This window comes from Panicum virgatum, chromosome 5K (assembly GCF_016808335.1).
Source record: "Panicum virgatum strain AP13 chromosome 5K, P.virgatum_v5, whole genome shotgun sequence".
Classification (NCBI taxonomy): Eukaryota; Viridiplantae; Streptophyta; class Magnoliopsida; order Poales; family Poaceae; genus Panicum; species Panicum virgatum.
The window spans coordinates 56,160,323-56,183,122 of record NC_053140.1 but is presented as its reverse complement, the minus strand read 5'-3'; the positions used below and the strand labels follow the sequence as shown (position 1 = coordinate 56,183,122).

At 44.5% G+C, this 22,800-nt stretch overlaps 2 protein-coding genes and 1 pseudogene across 4 annotated transcripts; all 3 read right to left on the bottom strand.

Annotated features, from left to right (window-relative positions):
• Positions 1-620: 620 nt before the first annotated feature.
• Positions 621-9,983, bottom strand: LOC120708805 (embryogenesis-associated protein EMB8-like). 3 transcript variants are annotated; one of them, XR_005689483.1, is made up of 15 exons: positions 9,427-9,983; positions 9,140-9,229; positions 8,189-8,256; positions 8,035-8,117; positions 7,819-7,908; positions 7,426-7,548; positions 6,591-6,702; positions 6,113-6,190; positions 5,290-5,375; positions 2,437-2,485; positions 2,161-2,217; positions 1,853-1,983; positions 1,643-1,726; positions 1,447-1,513; positions 621-1,353 (listed from the first exon to the last, which is right to left on the bottom strand). XR_005689483.1 is itself a non-coding variant. In XM_039994220.1 (14 exons), exons 1-14 carry the CDS (start codon positions 9,681-9,683, stop codon positions 892-894), a joined length of 1,719 nt encoding a protein of 572 aa, XP_039850154.1. In that variant the 5' UTR covers positions 9,684-9,961; the 3' UTR covers positions 621-891. The 3 variants fall into 3 exon arrangements, 2 of the variants coding, with proteins under 2 accessions (XP_039850154.1, XP_039850153.1); XM_039994220.1 differs by lacking the exon at positions 6,591-6,702 and having other exon boundaries at positions 8,035-8,111; positions 9,427-9,961; XM_039994219.1 differs by lacking the exon at positions 6,591-6,702 and having other exon boundaries at positions 9,427-9,959.
• Positions 9,984-11,493: 1,510 nt separating this feature from the next.
• Positions 11,494-14,994, bottom strand: LOC120708804 (ammonium transporter 3 member 1-like). The gene is made up of 2 exons (XM_039994218.1): positions 13,635-14,994; positions 11,494-12,358 (listed from the first exon to the last, which is right to left on the bottom strand). Exons 1-2 carry the CDS (start codon positions 14,584-14,586, stop codon positions 11,841-11,843), a joined length of 1,470 nt encoding a protein of 489 aa, XP_039850152.1. The 5' UTR covers positions 14,587-14,994; the 3' UTR covers positions 11,494-11,840.
• A 2,174-nt stretch (positions 14,995-17,168) lies between these two features.
• LOC120708803 lies at positions 17,169-22,539 on the bottom strand (annotated as a pseudogene).
• Between the last annotated feature and the right edge of the window lie 261 nt (positions 22,540-22,800).

The window sequence follows — 22,800 nt, the reverse complement described above, 5'->3', positions numbered from 1 at the left end:
TGAAAATAAGAATAATTATCTGCATAATATTATTAAAGCTCAACAAATCAAATTGTCATTATAGGTAGATCATAGTTGAATTGTTTTAATCAACAATAAGACATAATTTACGATAATGGACAGGATGATGTATGATAAAAAATAGTATAACCTTTAAGTAAGGATACAGCGACATGCAAATTTTTAAATTTTCAATACTAGCCACGCAAATGCGCGGGCTATACGCCTAGTTTGTTGTAATTTTGCTTTCGAGATTTCTGACAGCATATGCACATACATGATAGATTGATAATCGACAAATGTAATTGGTTAAGCAGCTCACAAATCTAGGTTGAGAGTTAACATTTTTAAAAAGAGATCATTGCTTTTCTAATCGATGATGACCAATGGGAATGATACACGCACATCGACCAGCTGCAACAAGCCAACCCTAGGGACCATAAATCCATAATGGCGTCACAACCTGAAAAGATAGTTTCAGCTCTTCCATGCAGCATCACATCAAAGTTTCAGCTCCTCCATGCAGCTCCACATCAAAGTTTCAGCTCCTCCATGCAGCTCCACATCAAATATGTCTCGACAATTTTGCCATCCACGGACCACAATTTTCTTATCCAAACTTGACAGAAAGTCATTTAAATTTGGAAAAAAATATGCTCCCCATCTACATGTTTCTTACACCAGATTCCATTGAGCAGATGAATACAAGCTTTTCTTCGTGACGCAAGTGAAATTATTTGGATGTGTACATGTACCATGAGCAGGACAGCTTATATCCTGGACATATAGGCTTAACTGAACAAATCAAATGGATGTACAGGCCTTCAGGTTTCTAATGTTTTGAATGACGCAGTCGAAATCAATACAAGTAGGGTTTGTTTATCCTGTTAGTCATTTAGCTCGCAATGGATTTCTGAACTTCTTCCGAAAGGTGATAAAAGCTAGGGAGCCGAGGAGCGGCCATGATGTTACAAAAGCAATGTAGGCAAGCAACCAGATTGACTTCCGTTGGTGCCGTGTCAGTTGGTTTATGGATCTCTTGACGGGAGCAATTATCTCATGAAGCTTATTACTGTAGATGCCATCTCCTTGCCGATTTGCTGAACCAGCAGGGCTTTCGTTCCCTGATCCACTGACGTGTTCATTGTGTTTCTCGCCAGATACTTCTAACTGTTGTCTGCCATCCACCCCGTTACTTAACTGTACTCCAACCTCATGGTCAGAAGGTGAGCCATCATTATTGCCAGGGCCATCTTTTGTTACTGGAGCTACCATTCCATCTTCCATGATATTAACATATGGGCTCTTATCAATAGATGATTCCAAAGAAGAGTGCAAAACATGATCATTTGCCTGCATTTAATTATGACAAGAAATATCAACATGCAAAAAAATTGAGCACTCAAGGTAGCAGATTCAATTGATGGGTTAGTTCAGTGCCCAAACCTTCTGCCGATGCATGTAAGAGCTTTCATGAAGAGCAAAGAGGAACTCAGAAGCAGCTCCAACCCACCTACAGAATATATTATATGACACCAAACTCAGAATATCATGCAATAGTGGATATTTATGCTATAGTATGAAACCATCTAATCCTCAATGCAGATACAACACAAATGTCAGATTTGTACAGACATCTTACCATAATCTTCCAGCAGTTAGTCCTTGAAAGAATGCAAGATGGCCACCATTTGGAGTAGTTGCCAAAACAATGTTCTTATTGGCCCTAAATCAAATCAAGAAGCTTCTGATCAATACACTCTTAGTGGCCGTAAATCAAATAAAGATCCATGTGATACATAAACAGATTTGTTCAGGAATCAGGAGAATGAGTTTCAAAAGAAAAAATCACCTGCATTCATCCCAAGGTATAGCCTCCCTTGTGCAAAGGGGATCATCCAAAGCATTGATACAAAGCAAGGGAACTGACACGTTGCCAACATAACTAGCGCTGCTGCACCGGCGGTAGTAGGTATCCACCGTCTGTTAAAAAAACGATCACTACAAATGATCATACATTCGTATTATTCGACAAAATTAGTTGTTACAGCCACACTTGGAATATTATCTATATAAATGCCATAAAAGCCACGAGAAAAGTGAACATGAATTATATGAATGAGGATAGAATCAGCAAAGGCTTGCTGCCATGTAAGGTACCTCATATCTTGCAACAACACAGGTAGCATGGTGGTCGAATTCCCGGATAGATCGTGACTGCCAAATTAGCGACAAAAGAAAAATAAGCAATGGAGTATCAAGTCACGAAGAGCCCATCAAGACACAAGATTTCTGTGAAACAACCTAGGGGTTCAAAAGGTATACAATACAACTAGTCAAACAGTTGACAGCTCGTAGATTATCCTTAATAACATAAATACTATATAAAAATGTTTAGTTCAGTACGAATCAAGATTGCAGCAGAGGAAGTCAAACCTTTTTAATACCTTCCCAATTTGCAAGTCGGGCCAAGATAGGTTGATGTCTGCAAAAGGCAAAGGTAAGCTTTCTCAACAGTGAATACTGAATACTGATCATGCTTATTATATGTGTGCCATGTGAAAGCATCCAACAAAAAATTTGTGCACTTAATTGGAATTTATGTTCCTACAAGATAACAAGACAGAACTCAGTTACATCGTCACGATACTGTGAAGTATGGTCCATATACTATCAGGCCCAAGAGGCCCATATAGACTACCTCATATACCACAGCTGCTGTCTTCTTCCCCTCTCTCTTACCGTTCATTCATCTCAATGTATGTTAGGAATTGAGATGAGAAGAGGACTGAACTGTATGTGTGTAATGGGTAGCCCCAAAGGGGATAATATAGTACATGAGAGCACCCAAACCCTAGAATAGGAATAACTACCCTTGACTATTACCCTAGAATAGGAATAACTACGCTTGACTATTATACCCTTAACAGATGCCTCTGGACTGCTATGTTCCAGCAGATCAGCAAGTGAAGGACTGAAGGATGGACACAACTAGTTATATGCAACAAAAAAGCAGAAAGCGTAAACACTGGTACATCTACAAATGAATATTCTAACCATCCACAAATGATCATGGAAATATTATCGTGTTCACTTGTAAATCCCTCTAGAAAACTATAGTTCAGTCACTTGTACTGTTGAATATCGTTAGCAACCCCTACAATACAAGCTTTTCAAATATTTGTATATGCTATTCCTATTCTCAGGAGAGAACTTTAATTATTTAAAAGCTTAGATTTAAGAGAAGCAACAGAGGTCCGTGGGAGAAAGTTGTGGAATCACAACTGACCATAAATTTCCTGATTAACATTAGTATACTGTTAGAAGAGTCAAGGGGCCTATTGGGCCTTAGCCCATTAGGGTTAATTAGTCACTTGCTTAGGGGTTAAGTAAACCTCTCTATATAAGGAGAGGAGATGTATCAATCTAATCAAGCAAGAGATTAGAAGGAAATCCCTTCCCTCTTGCCGGCCGTGGGTGAAGCCCCGCGGCCGGCGTTCCCGGCGCCCAAAAACCCTAGCCGCCGCTCTCTCGCCCCCCTGCCTCCTCCCCCTTGCGCGACCACGGCGCCCAGAAGCCGTCGGGCGCGCATCATCCTCTGTCCTCATCCTTCCCACGCCTACAACCTGCGCCCACGCCTTGGTAGGGATCCAATTTCTAACAATCTGGTATCAGCTATGCCAGGCGACGACAAGTCTGAGCCACCACCGCCGCCGCCAACCATGGAGGGTCTGGCCGCCCTGATGACCAAGCTGCTGAGCAGCATGGGTGACATGGAGACGCGCATGGAGGCGCGCATCACCTCTATGGAGTCGCGCCTTCAACCGCCGCCGACGTCGACCCCTGCGGCGTCCATGCCCTATGGGATGCCAAGGTACGGATCTACAATCCTGGCAAGTTCTTCATCGACGGCCGCCGCCACGCTGTCCACGGCACCCCCAACGTCTTCGCCGACATCCAGCGCGCCCTTCTCCTACGGGATGCCGGGGTATGGATCTACTTCGCTGGGGAGCCCTTCCTTCACGGCTGCCGCCACCATGGCCACGACCGCCTTCCCGTCGTTCACCGCCCCCAGCCCCGTGCCAGGTTCCGCTGCAGATGTGCGACTCCCAAAGGTAAGAGCGTCTCCTGCAGCGATTGTTCCATCATTCACCAAGGATCTGTGCGCCGACATAAGGGTTACAATAGTCCAGATACAAGCCGCTCTCCAGGAGACGATACAACTTGAGCGAAAGAGAGAGGCGGTCGTGCACCTACAAGCGGCAACGCGCAAGTTCTTGGCGCGACGGCTCGTCCGCGTGATGCGCAAGGAGCAACAGGACCAAGCGGCTTCATTCATCCAGGCGGCAGTGCGGCTGCAGGCTGCAGCACGCCGTCTCCTGGCGCGGAGATGGCTACAGGAGATGCGCCAGATGCGCCGGAAGATGCACGAGGCAGCCTTGATGGCGGTCGACCTTGGCAAAGGGGAGCGCATCCTCGCCCCGTCAGACGGCTACCAGCAATCACGCCGATGTTCTGCTGTCTTCATGCGTGAGCAAGGTGTTGTTTCCGCGATCGATGAACTCCAACTCTGCGGCAGCGGCGATAGGGGAGGCGGTTTCCTCTTTGCCGCAGGCGGGGATGCACTGCCTAGCGCCACCGCTTTTCGCTACCGGCCGCCACGAGGACGTCTCCGCTGGTCGCAATCCCGATTAATTCCAGGTGGCCGTACCCGCGCACCCCTCTCGTTCCGATGGTCTCCGTGGGATTCAAGCGGTGACATACGTGCAGATCCAGCACGCGGAGGGTGTCTGCCTTATCTTCAGGAGTCAAAAAAAATAAAGAGTCGCAATTTATTTAAAATAAGCCGAGATGTAAAAGGCTTGTTCTTAGGTGTTCGGTTTGCGTCTAGTAGAGTCATTGTTAGGTTGCAGCTCGGGGACGAGCTGCATGTCCAGGTGGGGTGTAGTGTTAGAAGAGTCAAGGGGCCTATTGGGCCTTAGCCCATTAGGGTTAATTAGTCGCTTGCTTAGGGGTTAAGTAAACCTCTCTATATAAGGAGAGATGTATCGATCTAATCAAGCAAGAGATTAGAAGGAAATCCCTTCCCTCTTGCCGGCCGTGGGCGAAGCCCCGCGGCCGGCGTTCCCGGCGCCAAAAAACCATAGCCGCCGCTCTCTCGCTCTCTCACGATCTCAATCCCAACAACAGCCATAACATATACCTTTTAAGATGTGGAGATTCTGCAGAAATAAATAGTCTCATATAATACGTAGAGTGTATAAAGCTTAGTGAGAAATAGAAGCTTACAGCTTTGCATAGCCCTTCAGACCAATTGCAAGTGCTTTGTCATAAATACGTTGCACAAACTTGCGGGAAATAAATCTGTCACCAATCTACAAAAATGAAGTGAAACGACAAAACACAGTGAGCTTAACGGCCAGTTTGTTGTTTTGGCACTGTGCTGTAGAAACAACTAATGAACTTTGTTACAAAGAATCCTAGCCAGTAATAAAGATGAGGCTGACAGTCTATGGAGAAACTTCTTTTTATAGGAAAATATATCCAGAACTAGTATAACATAAATATGTTTCCTGATGCAAGACACATTCGCTTGTCTAACATGCCCAGCAAGGTTAGCAGATGGGATGTATGTTTGGTTCCCTTGTCTAGCCCTCTTGAGCACTGCAAGGAAAAATTTCCTTGCTTTTCAGGGAGAGCCAAATGTGCTCATCCTTCTTCACTAATACCAGCAAACATTAACTACTACTCCATGTTCCAAATTACATGTCACTTTAGATTTGTTCTAAGTTAAACCTCTCTAACTTTGACCATGTTTATAGAAAAATATATTAATTTACACAATACCAATAAATACACTATCAATACATATTTCAAGGTTGATTTAATGAACAAAATTTGATAAAACTAAAGTGACAAGTAATTTGGAACGGAGGGAATAGCAAGGCTAGGAACGATTGGAAAAGGAAAAGGGAACAGGACTTAAGTCACTTAGGCATTTCCACATTTGAAGAGGTGCAAAAGTGACTGTAATTATTGAGGCACAACTTAATAAAAATTTCTACATACTAAGCATTCAAGTCTTCCTAGTGAATTAGATCCAGCAACTAACCAACAGATCCCATGGAGAACAAATAGACACTGCTCCAGCCACGGGAGTATTTTCGCCTTCTTCTCCAAGATACTTGACCTGTATAAAGATGTGGAATAAATATGCACTGTCTATATTATGTTTTGAGATCAAGTGATGCACTTTCAGAATTCATTTTAGGATTAACTGCCATTGATAGGGGAGGGATAGGAATAATGGTCAAGGGCATCATGGGATTCAGGAGATACAAAAAATTAAAAGTACAACATTAATGAAAAATCTGACCACCAATGGTGGATGCGAACATGAACTACCAATTACTTGTATGGATACAACGGTGAGCTCAAAGAAAGTAAAGAGGATGAGTAAGCGGGTGGGTCGATGGGACTGGGTACAAGTACAAGATTTCATGAACACTTGCCAAACTTCAGTAAACCACTGCTTCACTGAAGTATGGTAAAATTGCAGAAATAGTGGATAAATACTGAACGATTCTAACCTCATTCAGTACTTCTCTTGGAAATATATCCGTAACATATGTGGAGAAAGATTATGAAGAATGGACTGTGTCAACCAGCTTCTTGTAAAAATAGATCGTGCTGATTCTTGGCCTAGTTACAAAACATGTCACAATTGAAAATCCGAGACAAACTTAAACATTAAGTTTGTACATGTGAGTGGCTCTTTTTGAAAGAGAATCTACCATCCGTAAATCAGGCAACATTTGCGCATTGTTAGCTACCTATACAGGACAGTTATTTACCAACCCCATTCTGGTCCAAGGTGGGAATTGGGATCTGTAATTGGACTATTCCTTCTTCTTAATACAAAGATACACCGCTCTCCTGCGAAACAACAACAACAACAGCAACATAGCCTTTTGTCCCAAGCAAGTTGGGGTAGGCTAGAGATGAAACCCAAAAGACACAGAGATCATGGTTCAGGCACGTTGATAGCTAGTCTCCAAGCGCTCCTATTCAAAGCTACCTCTTTAGAGATATTCCAATCCTTAAGGTTTCTCTTAACCGACTCGTCCCATCCCAGGTCAGTTTAGGTCTACCTCTACCCCTCTTTACATTATCGGCACGCTTTAGAACCCCACTACGCACCGGTGCCTCAGGAGGCCTCCGTTGGACTTGTCCAAACCATCTCAAACGATGTTGGGTAAGTCTCACCTGCGAGTTGTAGAGAAAAAAAAAGCTACCTATACAGGTAAAACTGCAACAAACACTTTTCAGTAGTAGGTAGCAGCAAAAAGTGGACATCATAATATGAAATAATTCAACATGCAGAATTGCAAAAAATAAGGTTACGCCAAGGTTAAAGTTGCATACCACAATATTGGCACCTATGCTTGTACCAATGCAGAACAGTGGGGTCTGTGGGTATCTGTGATGGAGGTAATTAATGACCTCTCGGACATCTTCAGTCCAACCGCCATTGTAGAAACAATCTGACTACCATAGGAAATAAATATTACAATTTCAGTGGTGATGGTTACTAAACAAATCATTTGGTGCCTCTAAAACATGTTGCAGCGTAAACAGACAACATGAACTTCATCAATTTGTGCCACCATTCGTGGCAATCATATATATGGTTAACATAAGAGCCACAAATCTTGGGAAAACATTGCATATTACAAGCTGGACCCAAACAATGACCAGGAATGTTTAACAAAGTTTAAATCAAATTCAAATACTTGGATATTCAATTAGATAACTTACAGTAATGGACACACCACCAAGACCTCTGTGGTTGCTTACGACAACATTCCATCCTTTGCTTGCTATAGAATAAACCAAGTGTTTTACATACTGCAACAAGTCATTACATCTTTAGAATGAGTAGCAAAGATATACATTATACAACAGAAAAATCAAGAGCTCTTCAAATATACAATGCAGAAATATGTCAACAATAAAACTAAGTTAGCAACTTACAGCAGCAGCAGAATCACTAGTTAATCCGGGAACCACAACTACAAGAGGTGTTGAATCATCTTTAGAAATAAAACCGTCTGCATCTGCAACATAACCAAAAAGGTCAGGTACCACCATGCACAACATACATTACACAAAATTTGTGGTCCTCTACCTTCCAGATCAGAGGCAAGAAGCCAATCCAGAGCAATGGTTCCACCATCCCGGACTGTGTACAGTTGTCTGCGGTGCAGAGATTGTAATCAGTGAACTGCCAACTAAGAAAGCAAAAGTAGTGTTTTGGCTCACTCAACTAAAAAAATAAGCACATATCCTAAAAAAATTAGTTAAGGGATTAATCTAGAGAAAGTCATTTGTTACTTTCAATATATCATGTTAAGGGCTTAATCATTTGTTACTGTGTTCCTTGTCAGAAAGCAAAGAATTACTTTCAATAAAATAAATGCAACCTCTTGCTAATCAGCTTTCTTACTTTGTTTTTCTTTCCCTTTCTGCAAAATTCATGTTGATTATCAAACCATAAGTTTCTTTGATAACCAATAGAGTCGCCAAAACAATCTTGACACGTCGAGGAATTCATTCACGGAAGTACGGAACTGTAAAAAGGCTAGAAAAAATGCCCAAATATTCTTGCAGTGGTCATACAAGCTGTTCAAGGCCGGGATTTTCCTTAATCGAAAAAAATAGTCCACTCTATATTGAAAGAGGAGCAGCCGATTGCAAATACAAGTAGTTTTATCATTCCTGATTGTCAAACCTTTAGGCTTTGATCATTAACATATAAGAAGTTGCATAGATTGACAACACATGATTGATGTTACTAAGTGAAAAATACTTTCATACCATATAATCCGTTTTTTTTCAAAAACTTGCTGGGAAAAGTGTCGTACTGAAGACCATATCAATAGCCTAAACATTGCATTTACAACTGATGGAGTGTAATTATATTGGAAAATCACGGTGATGTATAACAGAGCAGAATAAACTCTTGACAGGGTCCAACTGTCTGCTGTACTCAATTTTACAAAGGGCGTCTAAATGGCTAGAGTGAATACAGAAATCTAAAAGACTGGAGTAATGTTAACTCTCTTGCACTGAATCTAACCTCTTGTACGTGAATGATGGAGGCCTCCCAGAGATGCCGAGGAACAATGTCTGCAGATGCGGGCTTGCCAGCCATGGTGTCGCCAGGTACCTTGATGATTAATAAGTTAATAATTATACTGTAAATCCATCATGATTCCCAACTTAAACTGACTTCATATAATGCAATTAATGCGTCGCGTAATTCAGAACCCCAGCTAGCAAATTTCATCACAATTGACCAAACACGCCCAACATTAGTACTGCCGCTAAATTGCGAGGCCAGACCGAGACAGCCCACTGCCATACCTGCCGTGGAGGGAGCGGCACTTGGACGCGACGCGGTGGTAGATCTCCGAGGCCGGGTGGAAGGTGAGCTCGACGCGGCCGCCCCGAAAGCCGCGGAGGGCGTCGCCGATGACGTGGAGCTCGAGGAAGCGGTACAGGAAGACCGACACGACGGCGACGGCGGCGAGCGCGTAGCGCTCCGCGGGCGCCATCGCCGCCGCGCGGAGCAGAAGCTCGGCGGGAGACTCGCCGCCGGCGACGGCCTGCGAATCCGACATCCTGCGCTGCGCCGGGGAAGCAACGCGCGCCCTGGGGTCTGCGATTTGGGAGCAGCGATCCGCTCAGTGCGGGCGCACGATAAAAGATGAGCCCGCCCGCCCACCCGCACGCACTGGTCTCCGTCGTGGAGCCCTCCTCGCCGCCGCGCGGAGGCGACCCGTGCGGTGGGAGTTATGAAGCCGACCGAGCGGTTATCCCGAAGTCCGGCGGAGCACGCAATTCACACGGTGGACGGAGAGGCAAAGAGCGCCCGGGTCCCTTGTCGTTTGAAGTGACCTTCGCGCGAGTGACGCGGTGGGGCATGGATGTCGGGGACACACGTGGATCTGGTGTGGGAGACGTCGCGTACTTGCGCCGGGCACTTACGCCAAGCGGGGCGGCTCGTGAGCTGAGGGGAGATCCTATGTCTGGGCCCACTTTCAGAGGGCCGGCATTCCCATATGTTGGTGCGGCCAAGAAGAGCGGTTGAGCAACCATCCACGTGAGCGTCGTTTTCCGAGAGGACGCCATTACGCCGATCGCCAAGCCTAAATTCCAGAGTCAAGGATGCATTTGGATTTAGCGCGGGATTAGTTGATTTTGTGGTCTTGACACAGATGCTCCCTAGTAGAGTACCAAACTAGAGAATTATGGATCCGCACCACGTGTTTCTCTAACCAAACATCTTATCAAAATTGATGAATTGAAAATGACATGAAAACATTCAAACATGCTCAGACATGTTTTCTAGAAGCATGAAAAAGATTACAACCAGTATTCAAACATGCTCGTGAGTTTGCAAGGTGATGTGATGCATCCGCACTGAGCTCCACTACAGTGGTTTTTATGATAAGAAGCAGTCAGGGACATCGATGGTGAAGAAGATTGTTTGACTTCTTGGGAATCCAGATTTACATTCTTTTTAGAACGGAGAGAGTATATTAGGATTTAGAGCATGCTTGGTTGGATGCCAAAATGTTGGCATGTCAAATTGTGGGCATGCCAAATCATAGGCATGTCATTTTTTTAACCAAAATATTGGCAAGTTTAGAATAGCATTTGACTAGGTGGGTGGCTTTTTTGCCTTGAACCAAACGATTGCCAAAATTTGTGGGCTTGTCAATATTTTGTCTTCCAACCAAGCAGACATTTATAACCCCTAGTCAAAAAAAGAGGATACAAAATATTTTAGGTCGTGTTTAGGCGGGTCCAACCCACTAACATTGATTGGGCCAAATTCGGCCCATTCAAAATGAGGCCTAATGGGCTGCAGGTTGAGTCTTGCATTTTTATTTGCTTTTTACTCCATAGCTCGCAGCTTCCAGCAGTTTGTCCAAAGCTATTTTAGTCAAACATTTTTCAGTTTTGTCAAAATCTAGAGCCCACAGTCCACAGCAGCTTTTTCTTTAGCCACAGCTCAACCCTAAGTGTATGTTTGGATGGGCTAAAGTCGACTGCTAAACTTTAATCCATATTAGCACTCATACCTCTTGCTAAAGTTTGTCTTGCGTGAGATTTAGCCCACCCTATTAACACTTGAATCCAAATACCCTTGAATTACTATATTATCGCTACTTCCTAGTAATCTTTTATGACGTATTGAACCATATCGATGGTGTGGTGGAGTATTACGGGGATGTGTGTGATATAGGAATCACGCTCGTTAATATAAAAGTGTATAGTGTACGCTATAGACTATATATTTATCCTTACTAGTAGAAAAAATATTTACGAGATGCATTGGTTTATCCTCAACAACAGCTCAGGGTTCAATGTGCGTTATCCCTATTTTCATGGTCATGGACCTGGTTTAATTTAAGACACTGGAACTGAAGTGACCAATAATCTAACAACGGAGTATCATGGGGATTTCTTTTCCATCAGTTCATCATCACAGATTCACAGTAGGACAACACGTTATTCCACAGCGCGTGCACGCGCGTGTGCGACGACAAACAAACTGCAACAAAAGCCGACCAATAAACTCCACCCACACGACGCGATCACCCTAAAAAAAAACTGCGTGCATCCCTATCCGTAGCATGCAGGCGAATCAACCAATTTTTCGAACCCCAACACATGACCAATAAGCATATTGGATGAACCAAACGAAACCCCCTGATGATCATCACTTATTCAGATCGATCCAATACATCGCCGACGTCGTCGATTCCCAATCAGACGTCCTGCGTGACGCCGCTGGGCGCCTTGTTGTGCTGCGTGTCGTTGTCCGAGTACCAGCCGTGCTTGGTGGAATCGAACTTCTCGCCGTCGCCCCACAGCGCGTAGGCCTCCTCGCCGTGCACGGCGTCGTCGCCGATGGTCAGCTCGTCGTCGGGCATGCGCAGCGGCACCACGAAGCGCACCACCAGGCACACCAGGGTGGTCACCACCAAGTTCCAGGAGATGATGAAGAGCGCGCCGCCGACCTGCTTCACGAGCTGGATGCCGCTGCCGTAGAAGGCGCCCTTGGAGTTGCTGACGGGCAGGAACAGGGGGCACAGCGACGGGTGCGCGAAGAGCCCCGTGGTGACGCCGCCCAGGACCCCGGCCACGGCGTGGGTGTGGAACACGCCCAGGGTGTCGTCCACCTGCTGGAGCAGGCGGGAGCGCTTGTGCACCACCATCATCGTGAACCACGGGATGCTGCCCGAGAGCATACCCATCAAGATCGCCGCCCAACCCTGGACAAGACCTGCAGAGCAGAGGTGGACGACGACATAAGTTACTCATCAGTTACTAACAGCAACAAGAAATGCCTCCATTATTTTGCTGAGGTTGGAGATGCCTACATTTCTAAACAATAAGAAATTTATGCCCATTTTGATTTTTTTTTTTTTTGCAGTAGTGGATTGAAAGCTGCAGGTAAATATAGAAAATCCTAGAGATTGACCGGTGTCAAACTGTCAAAGAGGTAGTGGAAGCATGCATGACTACGTAGGTGGCTGACAAGAAAATGATCCTCCCATTGGTGCCTTGGTGGTCTGATCACTCACTTGATGCCTCAGTGCAATACTCCCTCCATCCAAAAAAAACTAGTCATCCTAGGATTTAAAATTTGTCCCAAAAAATAAATCACTTTACCCTATTTAGAAAGTGCATCTACATGTAAGAATCAATTGCTACCAAATATGGGTAATAAATAGGGGCAAATATAGTCATTTTCCCTTCCAAGGTTAACCTGTCCTAAAATTTCTAGGGTGACTTATTTTGAGACGGAGTACTCCAATCCGACTAGAAGGAAGTCTTCATAGCTTTGGGGGAAAAAAAGGAGCTGCTTTTGTTTCCTTCTAGATTCCTAATAGAAATATTCAGCTTTTAAAGCATGGTATGCTACAGACAGAGACGCTATCCAGTGCGAAAATCTTTTAGAAAAAAATATGTTCTTTCTTGCTAGTTGATATGAATAATCTTCCACACGTGCAGAGGTAACTTTAGTTCAGACCTCAGTTCAGTGCTACCTCGTTCATGGAATCTAAGCTGCTTTTTCAGCATACTTTCCCCAAACTTCCTCAGTCGAGGGAAACGCTACAGAGCACTCGGGCCAAAGTAACTCGGGTGTCGTATGTGTGTCGCATGGCAGTTGGTTATTACACAAAGTGTTGGACTTACTTTGTTATTGGTCTTCTATCTAGATAAACTCACTGGTACGTACCACGCTTTATTGACGGGTCAAAAGAGGGGGTAGATTCAGTGCTGTGCAGCCGTGAAGAATCACAAGCTACAAAAATTAAATGGCGGTCCGTGTCTTCGTTGGACATTTTAATTAACTAGCTAATTTAATTTCGTTGATGACAGAGTGATCGACGATGACATCGTGCCCCAGCTATATGCCCGCTGGCGCGTTGTGATTAACGTATCTGCTGGTTAATCATACTAGAGCTGTTGCTAATGAACCACACTACCACAGGTAATGATGACAAATGTTGCGTACTAGTACTAGTAGTATCGGACTGAGTCTTCGTTTGTACCTGCGCCGGGAGTGATGCAGACGAGGCCGGTGATCATGCCCTGGACTGCGCCGATAACGGAGGGCTTCTTGAAGAAGATGACGTCGAGGCAGGTCCAGACGAGGAGGCTGGTGGCGGCGCAGATGTTGGTGTTGAGCACGGCGAGGGAGGAGTCGATGTTGGCGGAGTAGGGGTCGCCGCCGTTGAAGCCAGCCCAGCCCATCCACAGGATGCCGGCGCCGGTGAGCATGAGCAGGACGTTGTTGGGCGGGAACCTCTCCCTGTCCTTGGTGGACCTGGGCCCGACCCAGTAGGCGGCGGTGAACCCCGCGACGCCAGACGAGAGGTGGATGACGTAGCCGCCGGAGTAGTCCATGACGCCCCAGTGGAAGAGGAAGCCGCCGCCCCAGATGGAGAAGGCGCCGATGGTGTAGGAGAAGGTGAGCCAGAGCGGGACGAAGAGCATCCACGCCTTGAAGTTCATGCGGCCGAGCAGGGAGCCGGCGAGCAGGATCAGCGTGATGGCGGCGAAGACGCACTGGAAGTAGACCATGGACGCCATGGGGTACCAGGGCATGATCCCGGGGGTCTCGACGGCGCCGTGGTGGGCGTAGCGGTGCTCGGTCGCCGGGAGGGAGGCCTGGCCGAGGAGGACGTCCTGGCCTAGCGCGTGGCCGGCCTTACCCCACATCGGGAGCAGCCTCTCGCCGAAGGACATCTGGTAGCCCCAGGTGACCCAGCACAGCCAGACGGCGGCGAAGGCGTAGAGCGCCATGAACGCCGAGTTGACGGCCCACTTCTTCTTGACGATGCTGCCATAGAGGATGACCAGCCCCGGCACGCTCTGCATGCCCACCAGCGTGGCCGACACCATCTGCCACGCGTTGTCGCCCTTGTTCAGCCAGTGCGGTACGCCGGCGCCCGGCAAGTAGGCCAGCGTCATGTTGAACGCATTGGGGTCGTCTGACGTCATCTTCGATCGCTAGCGACGACGACGACCGATCGATCGATCAGCTACAAGCTGCGACGCGGTGGTGGTCGCCGGAGATAGTGGCGGCACCGGCACTGGCGAATGGTGATCGATCGATGAGGCTTCCAGACGAGGCTCCCGCCGTTATATATAGGGACCGGCTGACGCCTGGGGCAAGGGTGGTTGGTGTTCAGTGTTGGGCGAGCGCAGCGAGAGCGCCGGTGAGTGGTTCAAGGAGAGGAGCTAGATCCTAGGCTGCGGGGATGAGCTGGGCGGGCGTAAAGGTCAGTGGGGATGGGGACTTGGGGAGGCGAGGGAAGAATCCAAGCGGGGGGCATCGGTTTTGAAGGACCTCAATCATGTAAGATTCTGGCGCCAAGTGACCCAGACTTGTTCGTCGATTTTGTGCCCTTGCGCTTGCTCGCTTCTGAACTAGTTTAAGTGTTGCGAGTTCTGCTTGGCTGGTTGAGGATCACCTCGGCCTGGCTGGACGGTCTTGTCTGGTGCTCCCTCGGGCCTATCCATCGTGCACGAACCTCAGTCTAGAAACGTAGCAGAAATGCAGAATCCGTGTTGTGCAGATCAGGTTCAGGCTCAATCCTGCTGCAGGGCCTCTGTAGCTGGCCGGAGAGCATAGAATAATCAGCAAGTGCTTGTAATAAACATCTGCGTCATGGGCCTCATGGCGACACACGATACGCCCGCAGAAGCCAAACTTTTTATTTTGAGACCACAGCAGAACCCAAACTTAAGCTGGGGAGCAGCAAAAGTACATGCGTCTGAAGTTGTCGAGTGCTGAACCGTGGCTGATTTGGAATCTGGCCCAAATTGATGGCTGAAGAGGACCATTGAATCTGTAGGATTGCCTCGAATAAGTTAACACCTTGACTTTGAGGTCAATAATGCGAAAACGAAGTCGATTTCTGCTATTTTGTCTGAGAACTGATAGGTTCCTTTGATCCAATCATATGAATCAGAGACACCTGACTGAGACGGTTCAATCAGTACTTGTTCGTCTGGCAGAAACTTACAAGGTGTCATACTGTTTCTTTCACTATTATCATGACATCAGGTAGATATCATTAGTACCTCTCGAAGTTCAGCAACCGTTGGTTGGACGAAAGGAGACTCCAGGCCTCTTGGAGCGTGCATTTGTGCTAACTTGCTGACGGCTAACTAGATCCGGCCAAGCAAAAGACAATTATAGCATACAAATTACTGATTGCCCATGCGGGCTATTGCGATGTTATGATGTCAGGGATCTTGGGTTGAGTTATCTCATTGTCTGCATACGGCTGACAAGTAGTGCATCAAAATATGGCATGAGGCTGCCGCTCGGGCGGTCTGAATTCTGAATTCATGGCGCAACACAGAGACGCATCTCTGATTCTCCTTCTTTTTTTTTCTTTTTTTTTTTGAAAACCTTGATTCTCCTGTTTCCACATCGCAAGTACTCCCAGCTTGATGGCTTATTGGCTTCCCCAATTTGATGAGGCACACGGTCGCTTTCAGCTGCTGTTTCGATTATTTGTCATGGTAATCAGAAACGAGTTCGGATCTCATCTCATCCGCAGTATGCGAACTTTTACCTGATTTTTTTGGGAACTGAATTGTCTCTCGCTGTCTGAAACGAAATAAACCACTCTGTCGCTATTTTAGTATTTACAATAGCACAATTTTTATGGCGGCAAAACTACACTGAACTCTCGCACGAGATAGGGCTCTTTTGGACGTAGCCCCTCGCACGAGGATTGTGTGAGCTTCAGTCACTTCGAAAGTTACCCTTGATTCTGACATCAAAAAGGTCCAGTAAATATCGTCTCCACCATATTGCTTAAAAGTCCAGTTCACACGTTGGATCACAAGCTTAACGGAAGCATCAGCTCATAGACAGCCTACTCTTCTTTACACAAATTATGATCCATGAGGTGACCTGATGCACAGGGTCGATACATAGCGCAAAGACACTTGATGACCGGCAAACGAAATTGTACAAAAAAAAAATCAGCATTACAGCAGTTTCATTCCTAGCACGAACACATAACCATGATTAAAATACATCGCCACTAATTCTTAAGTAGGTCACTTGTGCACATAAGCCAAAAAAGGGCGTACCCAGTGCCGTAGGCTTCCCGCACTGTGCGGGGTCTGGGGAAGGATTGTTTTGTGCACATAAGCCAAAAACAGAAAATGACATGCTCTCATCATCAGTTCAAGAGTCCCCACACGTCAATTGGAAGGCCGGCAGAAAACGATGGCCGCTGGCTTCCTTCCTCACCTTCATCGTTGATGTTATAATTTGAATAACTAGGACATCAGCTGACATGCTGACTGACAAAAGACAATCAATAAAAGATGGGGAGAAACCCAGTGCTAGAGTGGCAGAGAAAATGACCACACCAAAAAATATGGGTACAGCAACTTTGTGATCACCAAAAAGTCGAGGGAAACACGAGCTGGAACTTAAGAGCATGCAAGGACATTGACAAAAAGGATAAAGTACAACCAATATAACTATTAAATATTGAGTAGGAAATCACGGAATGAAAACAAACTTCTATCTAGGAAACAAGCAAAGATTCACAGCATAAAATGAGATGTTTCAACAAAGTTATTGCATAGTACATGATGACACAGAATAGGACAAAATACACTAGATAATCATAGTGAATGTTTCCACAGCAAACAACCAATCAGCAGGCCTTGAATAAATCAGCAAATCAAATTGAACTATTTATGCTATGTAAAAATGAGTTTCCCAACTTCTCAGGCCTCAAATGAAGGCCTTCTCATTGCTGGCCTCAGGATGAGTTCCAAGTTCCAACATTCATCAACCCTTAAAATCACTCTGAACGGAGGCAACCAACACAGGTGTATCACCAAGATTGCTATGGGGTGTGTTACAACTTACAACATGATCAATTGGATGGTATTTTGGGACTTATATGTCTTTCAGATCAAGATCATACCTGAGTAGCTGAAGCTTTAATGTCTCTGCATCCTATGCCTTCTTTTCTCCTCCTCGTGACAGGGAATGTATCTTGTGTACTTCCTATGATTACAGAAACAGAAACCTCATGCACTTGGAATAAACAAACGCTTAAGTTAATTTGCATACCATTGGTACCAAACAGCAAATGGTCCAGACAAATGTTTGTATAAAGAAAATGGGTTGCTTTTCCCAGGAATGTTATAGGTTATAATGCCAGGTCTCATTATGTAATGCCAAACACCAAAGCCAAGAAATAAAAGGTTAACCCATCATTTTACTTAACTGTCAAGTTTATGTTGTGAAAAATTGCAATAATGATGTTATGTGAGTTTATTATTTGCCTTTCGGGTCACATTTAGCTATTACAGCAAGATTAAAGTCAAGCCACGGCAATTGTACATTTGGTGTGAGGAAACAAGAGAAGTTCAAAATTGTTCCATATGACTATATGTATGTATTAACAAATGGAAACAAATATGCTGATGGAAAGTACTTGTGTGTGTGCGATACAATACCAAAGAACCAAGATAGAGATACTAACACAGCATATCCTGTGCGCATGCGTACTTCTTTACAAAGATTCCACGAGTTAGGTCATATTCATCAGCACAAAGCCAGAGACTGGTAAATTCACTGTACAAGGATAGCACCATCCTAAAATTGAAAAGGAATCATCTCAATTAAAAGAAATATGGTACCAATCAAAGTTTGCACCATATTAGGGAAATTGTTATGTTACCAGTAAGCAAAAGGAATATGAGATGCAAGATCTTACATCCACAATAGAAAACTTCTCCTTCGTTTTAAGGGAAGGTTGCATCCACTCAGAAGTATATGTAGAAAGCACCTCATTTTCATGCACAGAGGGAACTTCTGCTTCTTCTACTATACAATAAAACTAATAGGATTATAGTGACCAAGAGAGTAAATTTTAAATCATATATATAATAGACTTCACAACATATACCTTGCAGGTTTATCCTGTGAGTAACAAAGGACTGCAAGAACACAATTTCAGAGAAATTTTAGCATGTTATACATTTATTATTATTCCAATATATAGAAAATTGGGGAAAATGTACACTGTGTGGATGAGTACACATCAACAAAAGAAGCTAAGCATCAATTTATCACAGACCTAGTGGCGAATCTAGCCTAAAAATGTAGAGGGGGATCATGTCCACTTTCTTCTTCTTTCTCCTCTTCTCTTCTTCTTCCTCCCCTCTTCCTCTTCATTGTTTCATCCAAATAATAAAGGGGGGGCTTAGGGGGGTATCCATGGGTATTAGGGAGGTAGGGGGGGCTTAATCCCCCCTAGCCCCCCATGTGGATCCGCCCCTCAGACCTGCCATATTGATGGCATATATTCCCGATAAGAGAGTTCTTTCTTCCTCCAGTCTTGAATATCTCAAAACGGTTGAATCCTCCATCACGTATTTCGAAGAACCCCTAAATACCACAAAAAAGTACCTAGCACTTTCAGGTGAGGTGCCCAAATTATATATTTTGAAGAAAAAAAACAGTGCAATTGGCCTGGAGACAAATAATTTATTGAAATGTTTAAGAGTGATAACGATTAAGTATTTGACGATTCATTTCATACTACAATTTTGCAACCAAATTAAATTGGATATATGTGTTTGATGATCTCAAGCTTTCAAAGAGATTAAAGATTCACCCAAGGACATAATGCTTGAACTGAAAACATTGCACTAACTAGAGAGAATAGTTAGAATGATTATGACTGCTATACAGTTCTAACATCTTACAGTTACATGGCAGCACGAGATACAAATTTACAAACTAAAATTGTTTACAGGAAAGTAAGCCAAGAATATTGATTACCTATTGAAGTCATTTGCTGTTGTAGTGACTTCTGCATAAATGGGTGCCTTCATGACCAACACCAATGCAGGTTGAAGTTGCAAAAAGTTGCGTACCTCATGGATAACAGTTTCAGTGACGCTCTGCAGTGATTTCCTGCATCAATAATTGTAGTTGGCCCAAAAGTACAGAGATAAAATTGTGGCATAAGCCTTTTAGCTAAAAAGGAACTGATGCTGAACTGATTCATTTCAAAATAGAATTTAGTGTCATTGCTGACTGTTAGCATTTTTATAACATGGTATAACTGTCAGCCTGTCACATTACTCTAAAATCCAGACAGTATTGTAGTGGCTAAATTTCCTAGCCAAACTACTCGCTCTTTTCCTTTATCCGAATATATGCAGGAAGTTCTTAGAACAGAGACATAGAACTATAGAAGTATAGGACGCTCTTTTGGTTAGTCACATGTCGTGATGTCGACAATGACAGAATGACTTAACATAATGGATGAAATGAGTCAAATGACAATCAACAAAACATGCAATGACAAATCGATTGTTGCTGTGGAGGTATAGTTTTCAAATCACCCTTTATTCTCTCCAACAGGTTGAGAAGCACGATCTATCCAATAGAAAGCACCAATGCTGTCAAAAAGGGAAAGTATTAGAAGGTGCATCACTGCAGGAATGAAAATACATAAGCAGAGAAGCAAGTTATCTGCTTTTGAAAGAAAAAAAAAAGAGGAAAGGTTAATAAATATCACTTGTTATTTTCTATGCAACAGCAATAAGACAATAACTATAATAGGACCATTTAGAGCAAAAGATGCAATGGGTCTAGTATAAAATGCAATTAACAAAAAATATGTAACAAAATATCTGTCTATCATAACAAAATATATGCCAAGACCAAGAACTTCACTCCTTGACTGAGACTGCACAGTCTGTAAAGTAAATGAAACCGGAGAAATAAGAACATATGGATCTTGTAGATGAAGATATGATTTATCTAAGTATGGCAAGTAGATTGCCAGGTTCATTTTCACCAAATGACCCTAGTAATTTCTTAACCGCAGTGGTGTTTTAAAGAATTAGGGACAAACCATGTCAAATACTTTAGTATGTACGCTTTTCTTGTAATGTGTGCATGGATCTAAAACATGGAATTCAGTCTAGAGAGGGAAATTTTTATCTTAATTCTGGAACATTGTGCTTGGAGTCTGGAGTACATGAAATAAGATGATTGAGCATATGGTGGTAAGAGTGAAATTCAGTTTTAGTAATCCAGTGCTACATGAAGCTTGTCACATTTATACCTACTAAAATCCAATTTTGCTGGTCAAGATTAACAAAAGAAAAAAAAATCAAAAAAGTTCAGAAACATGTGCTGCTAAATGTGTAAGATGTATCATTCTTGGCTGTCAGTAAATATCGTCTCTTCAAGGAAAAAAAAACTCGAAGTACAGATGTTACACTTGTGGCCAATAGAAATGAGCAACTATACACTCTTGTCCTGCTAACCATGGAATGGAACCTTTTTAATGTTCACCAATTATGCACCATAAACAATCCAGCCAGTTGTTTCCAGAGGTTCAATAGGTCAGAAGCAAGCAGTATAAGATAGACCAGCTGTTATAAGATTCTGCTTGTTTTTTTTTTATTAACAACAGCTCAAGGAAGCAGTGAACAACATATATATGAGCATGCAAACAGGCTAGTGACTTTCTGAGATATGCACAGAGAACTTGCCTTCAAAGCAGCTGTAAATTCAGAACTGTTGTAACAACGGACATACAAGAAACGCTGCATGCAATCCGAGAACAGCGTGTCTTCTAAAGAACACTGAAATTCGTCCTTGGTGCCATCCTTTTCAAAGTCTCCATTTCTTAGATGTGCTGAACCTATCAAATGCGAAAGGGGCTCTATGAAGGGTATGCAGTGCAGATTGATGAAATTGTAAAGCCTATAAAATGTTTGCATTGAACCCAGGCTCTTGCATATGTCAGTGGAAATGGAACCTACTGACACTCTGCAATTCGATTCCTCAGAATTCGGGCAAGACGCAGCACATCGAACCGGCAGTCCAGGTCCAAGTACATGACCGACTTCCCCAGGCCCCCAAAGTAGATGCCCTCCCACTCCTTTGGTAATATGCACTGCACTGCAGCCTAGATACCAAATAAACACTGAAATTAGCTTTCCACAAAAAATAGAAAGCGATGGTGTTTTTTTTCTTCTTGAGAATCACTCCCAGCCTAGTATTTTATCTTCTGAAAAAAGGGGGCCCTCATTTGGAGCATTGCAAGTCTGAACTCTGAAGAGGATCAAACATTTATGCTCCCAATTTTCAAAAGGAACTCTGTGCTTCAGCATCGCCAATGTCAGTAACTATTGTTGCCTATCAAAGTTGTGCAAATTCCTGAGAGAAATTCACTGGGAGTGGCAAAATCACGAGTGGTCAATGTTTGCAGTCCTAATATTGCAATTTTTTCAATTCCCTGAAGGTCCTGCAGATCTCCAGTGCTAAGTGTAGCACCTAATATACATTGCATTACACAGTCAATCATACACACCATAGCTCATACGTTTATTTCACGTAAATATTCTTTGCGACCAAAACTAGCTGAAATTTACTGAAGACACTCCCCCTTCATAATAATATTGCAAGCTTGGCAGTTGGCACTATGTTGGCGCCATTTGCATCATACTTTGGACCCAAATGGAGCTTCTCTTACCATGAGAAGGTGGGACTTGCCGGAGTTGGACGGGCCGGCGATCTCGACGACGTTGCCCGGGCGTAGCGGCGCGCGGTGGAGCGGCGGAGGGAGGATAATTGGGGGGCGCGAGGAGCGGGAGCGGGAGATAAAGGCCGCCGCCGTCTCGTCGACGGCCAGCCACGCTCGGGGTTCTCCTCCCGCCTCTCCGGCCATGGCTAGGGTTCTCGAACTCTCGTCGCCCTCTTTCACCCGGAGTTTTTTCAAATTTGTTGGCGCTCGGTTCGATCGTCTTCGGCGCCTGAAGGTTTGTGTATTCTGTTTGCGCGCCTGCAGGTTTGTGCCTCGTGCGTTCTCGGGTTCGATCGTGTTGGGCTGGGCCGAGTAGCCAGTGACTGGTGTCGCGAGAATGTGGGGTTCGTAACCGGTGGGTACAGCACTTGGACTGGAGTTGGAGTGTAGAACCGGTGTCGGTGTTGGACTTGGGCACGGCAAGGCGCCTCCTATTGGACCACGTAAGCGTTCAGCTTAATGAAGTTCGAGATAAAGCACTTGACTGGAGTTGGAGTGTTGAACCGGTGTTGGACTTGGGCACGGCACGGCTGCGTATGTTGGATTTTCTGAATTGATATCGTGTCAGTGATGAGCTTAATGGAGTTCGAGATAAAGCCGCGAAGGCACGTGG

Coding starts and splice junctions, on each gene's coding strand:
- LOC120708805 (XM_039994219.1), bottom strand. CDS start 9,683: ATGTCGGATTCGCAGGCCGTCGCCGGCGGCGAGTCTCCCGCCGAGCTT. Junction 6,191..7,425: donor GCATAGGTGCCAATATTGTG/GTATGCAACTTT, acceptor ATCTTTATACAG/GTCAAGTATCTTGGAGAAGA. Junction 1,984..2,160: donor GTGTTGTTGCAAGATATGAG/GTACCTTACATG, acceptor TTTTTTTAACAG/ACGGTGGATACCTACTACCG.
- LOC120708804 (XM_039994218.1), bottom strand. CDS start 14,586: ATGACGTCAGACGACCCCAATGCGTTCAACATGACGCTGGCCTACTTG. Junction 12,359..13,634: donor CTGCATCACTCCCGGCGCAG/GTACAAACGAAG, acceptor TCTGCTCTGCAG/GTCTTGTCCAGGGTTGGGCG.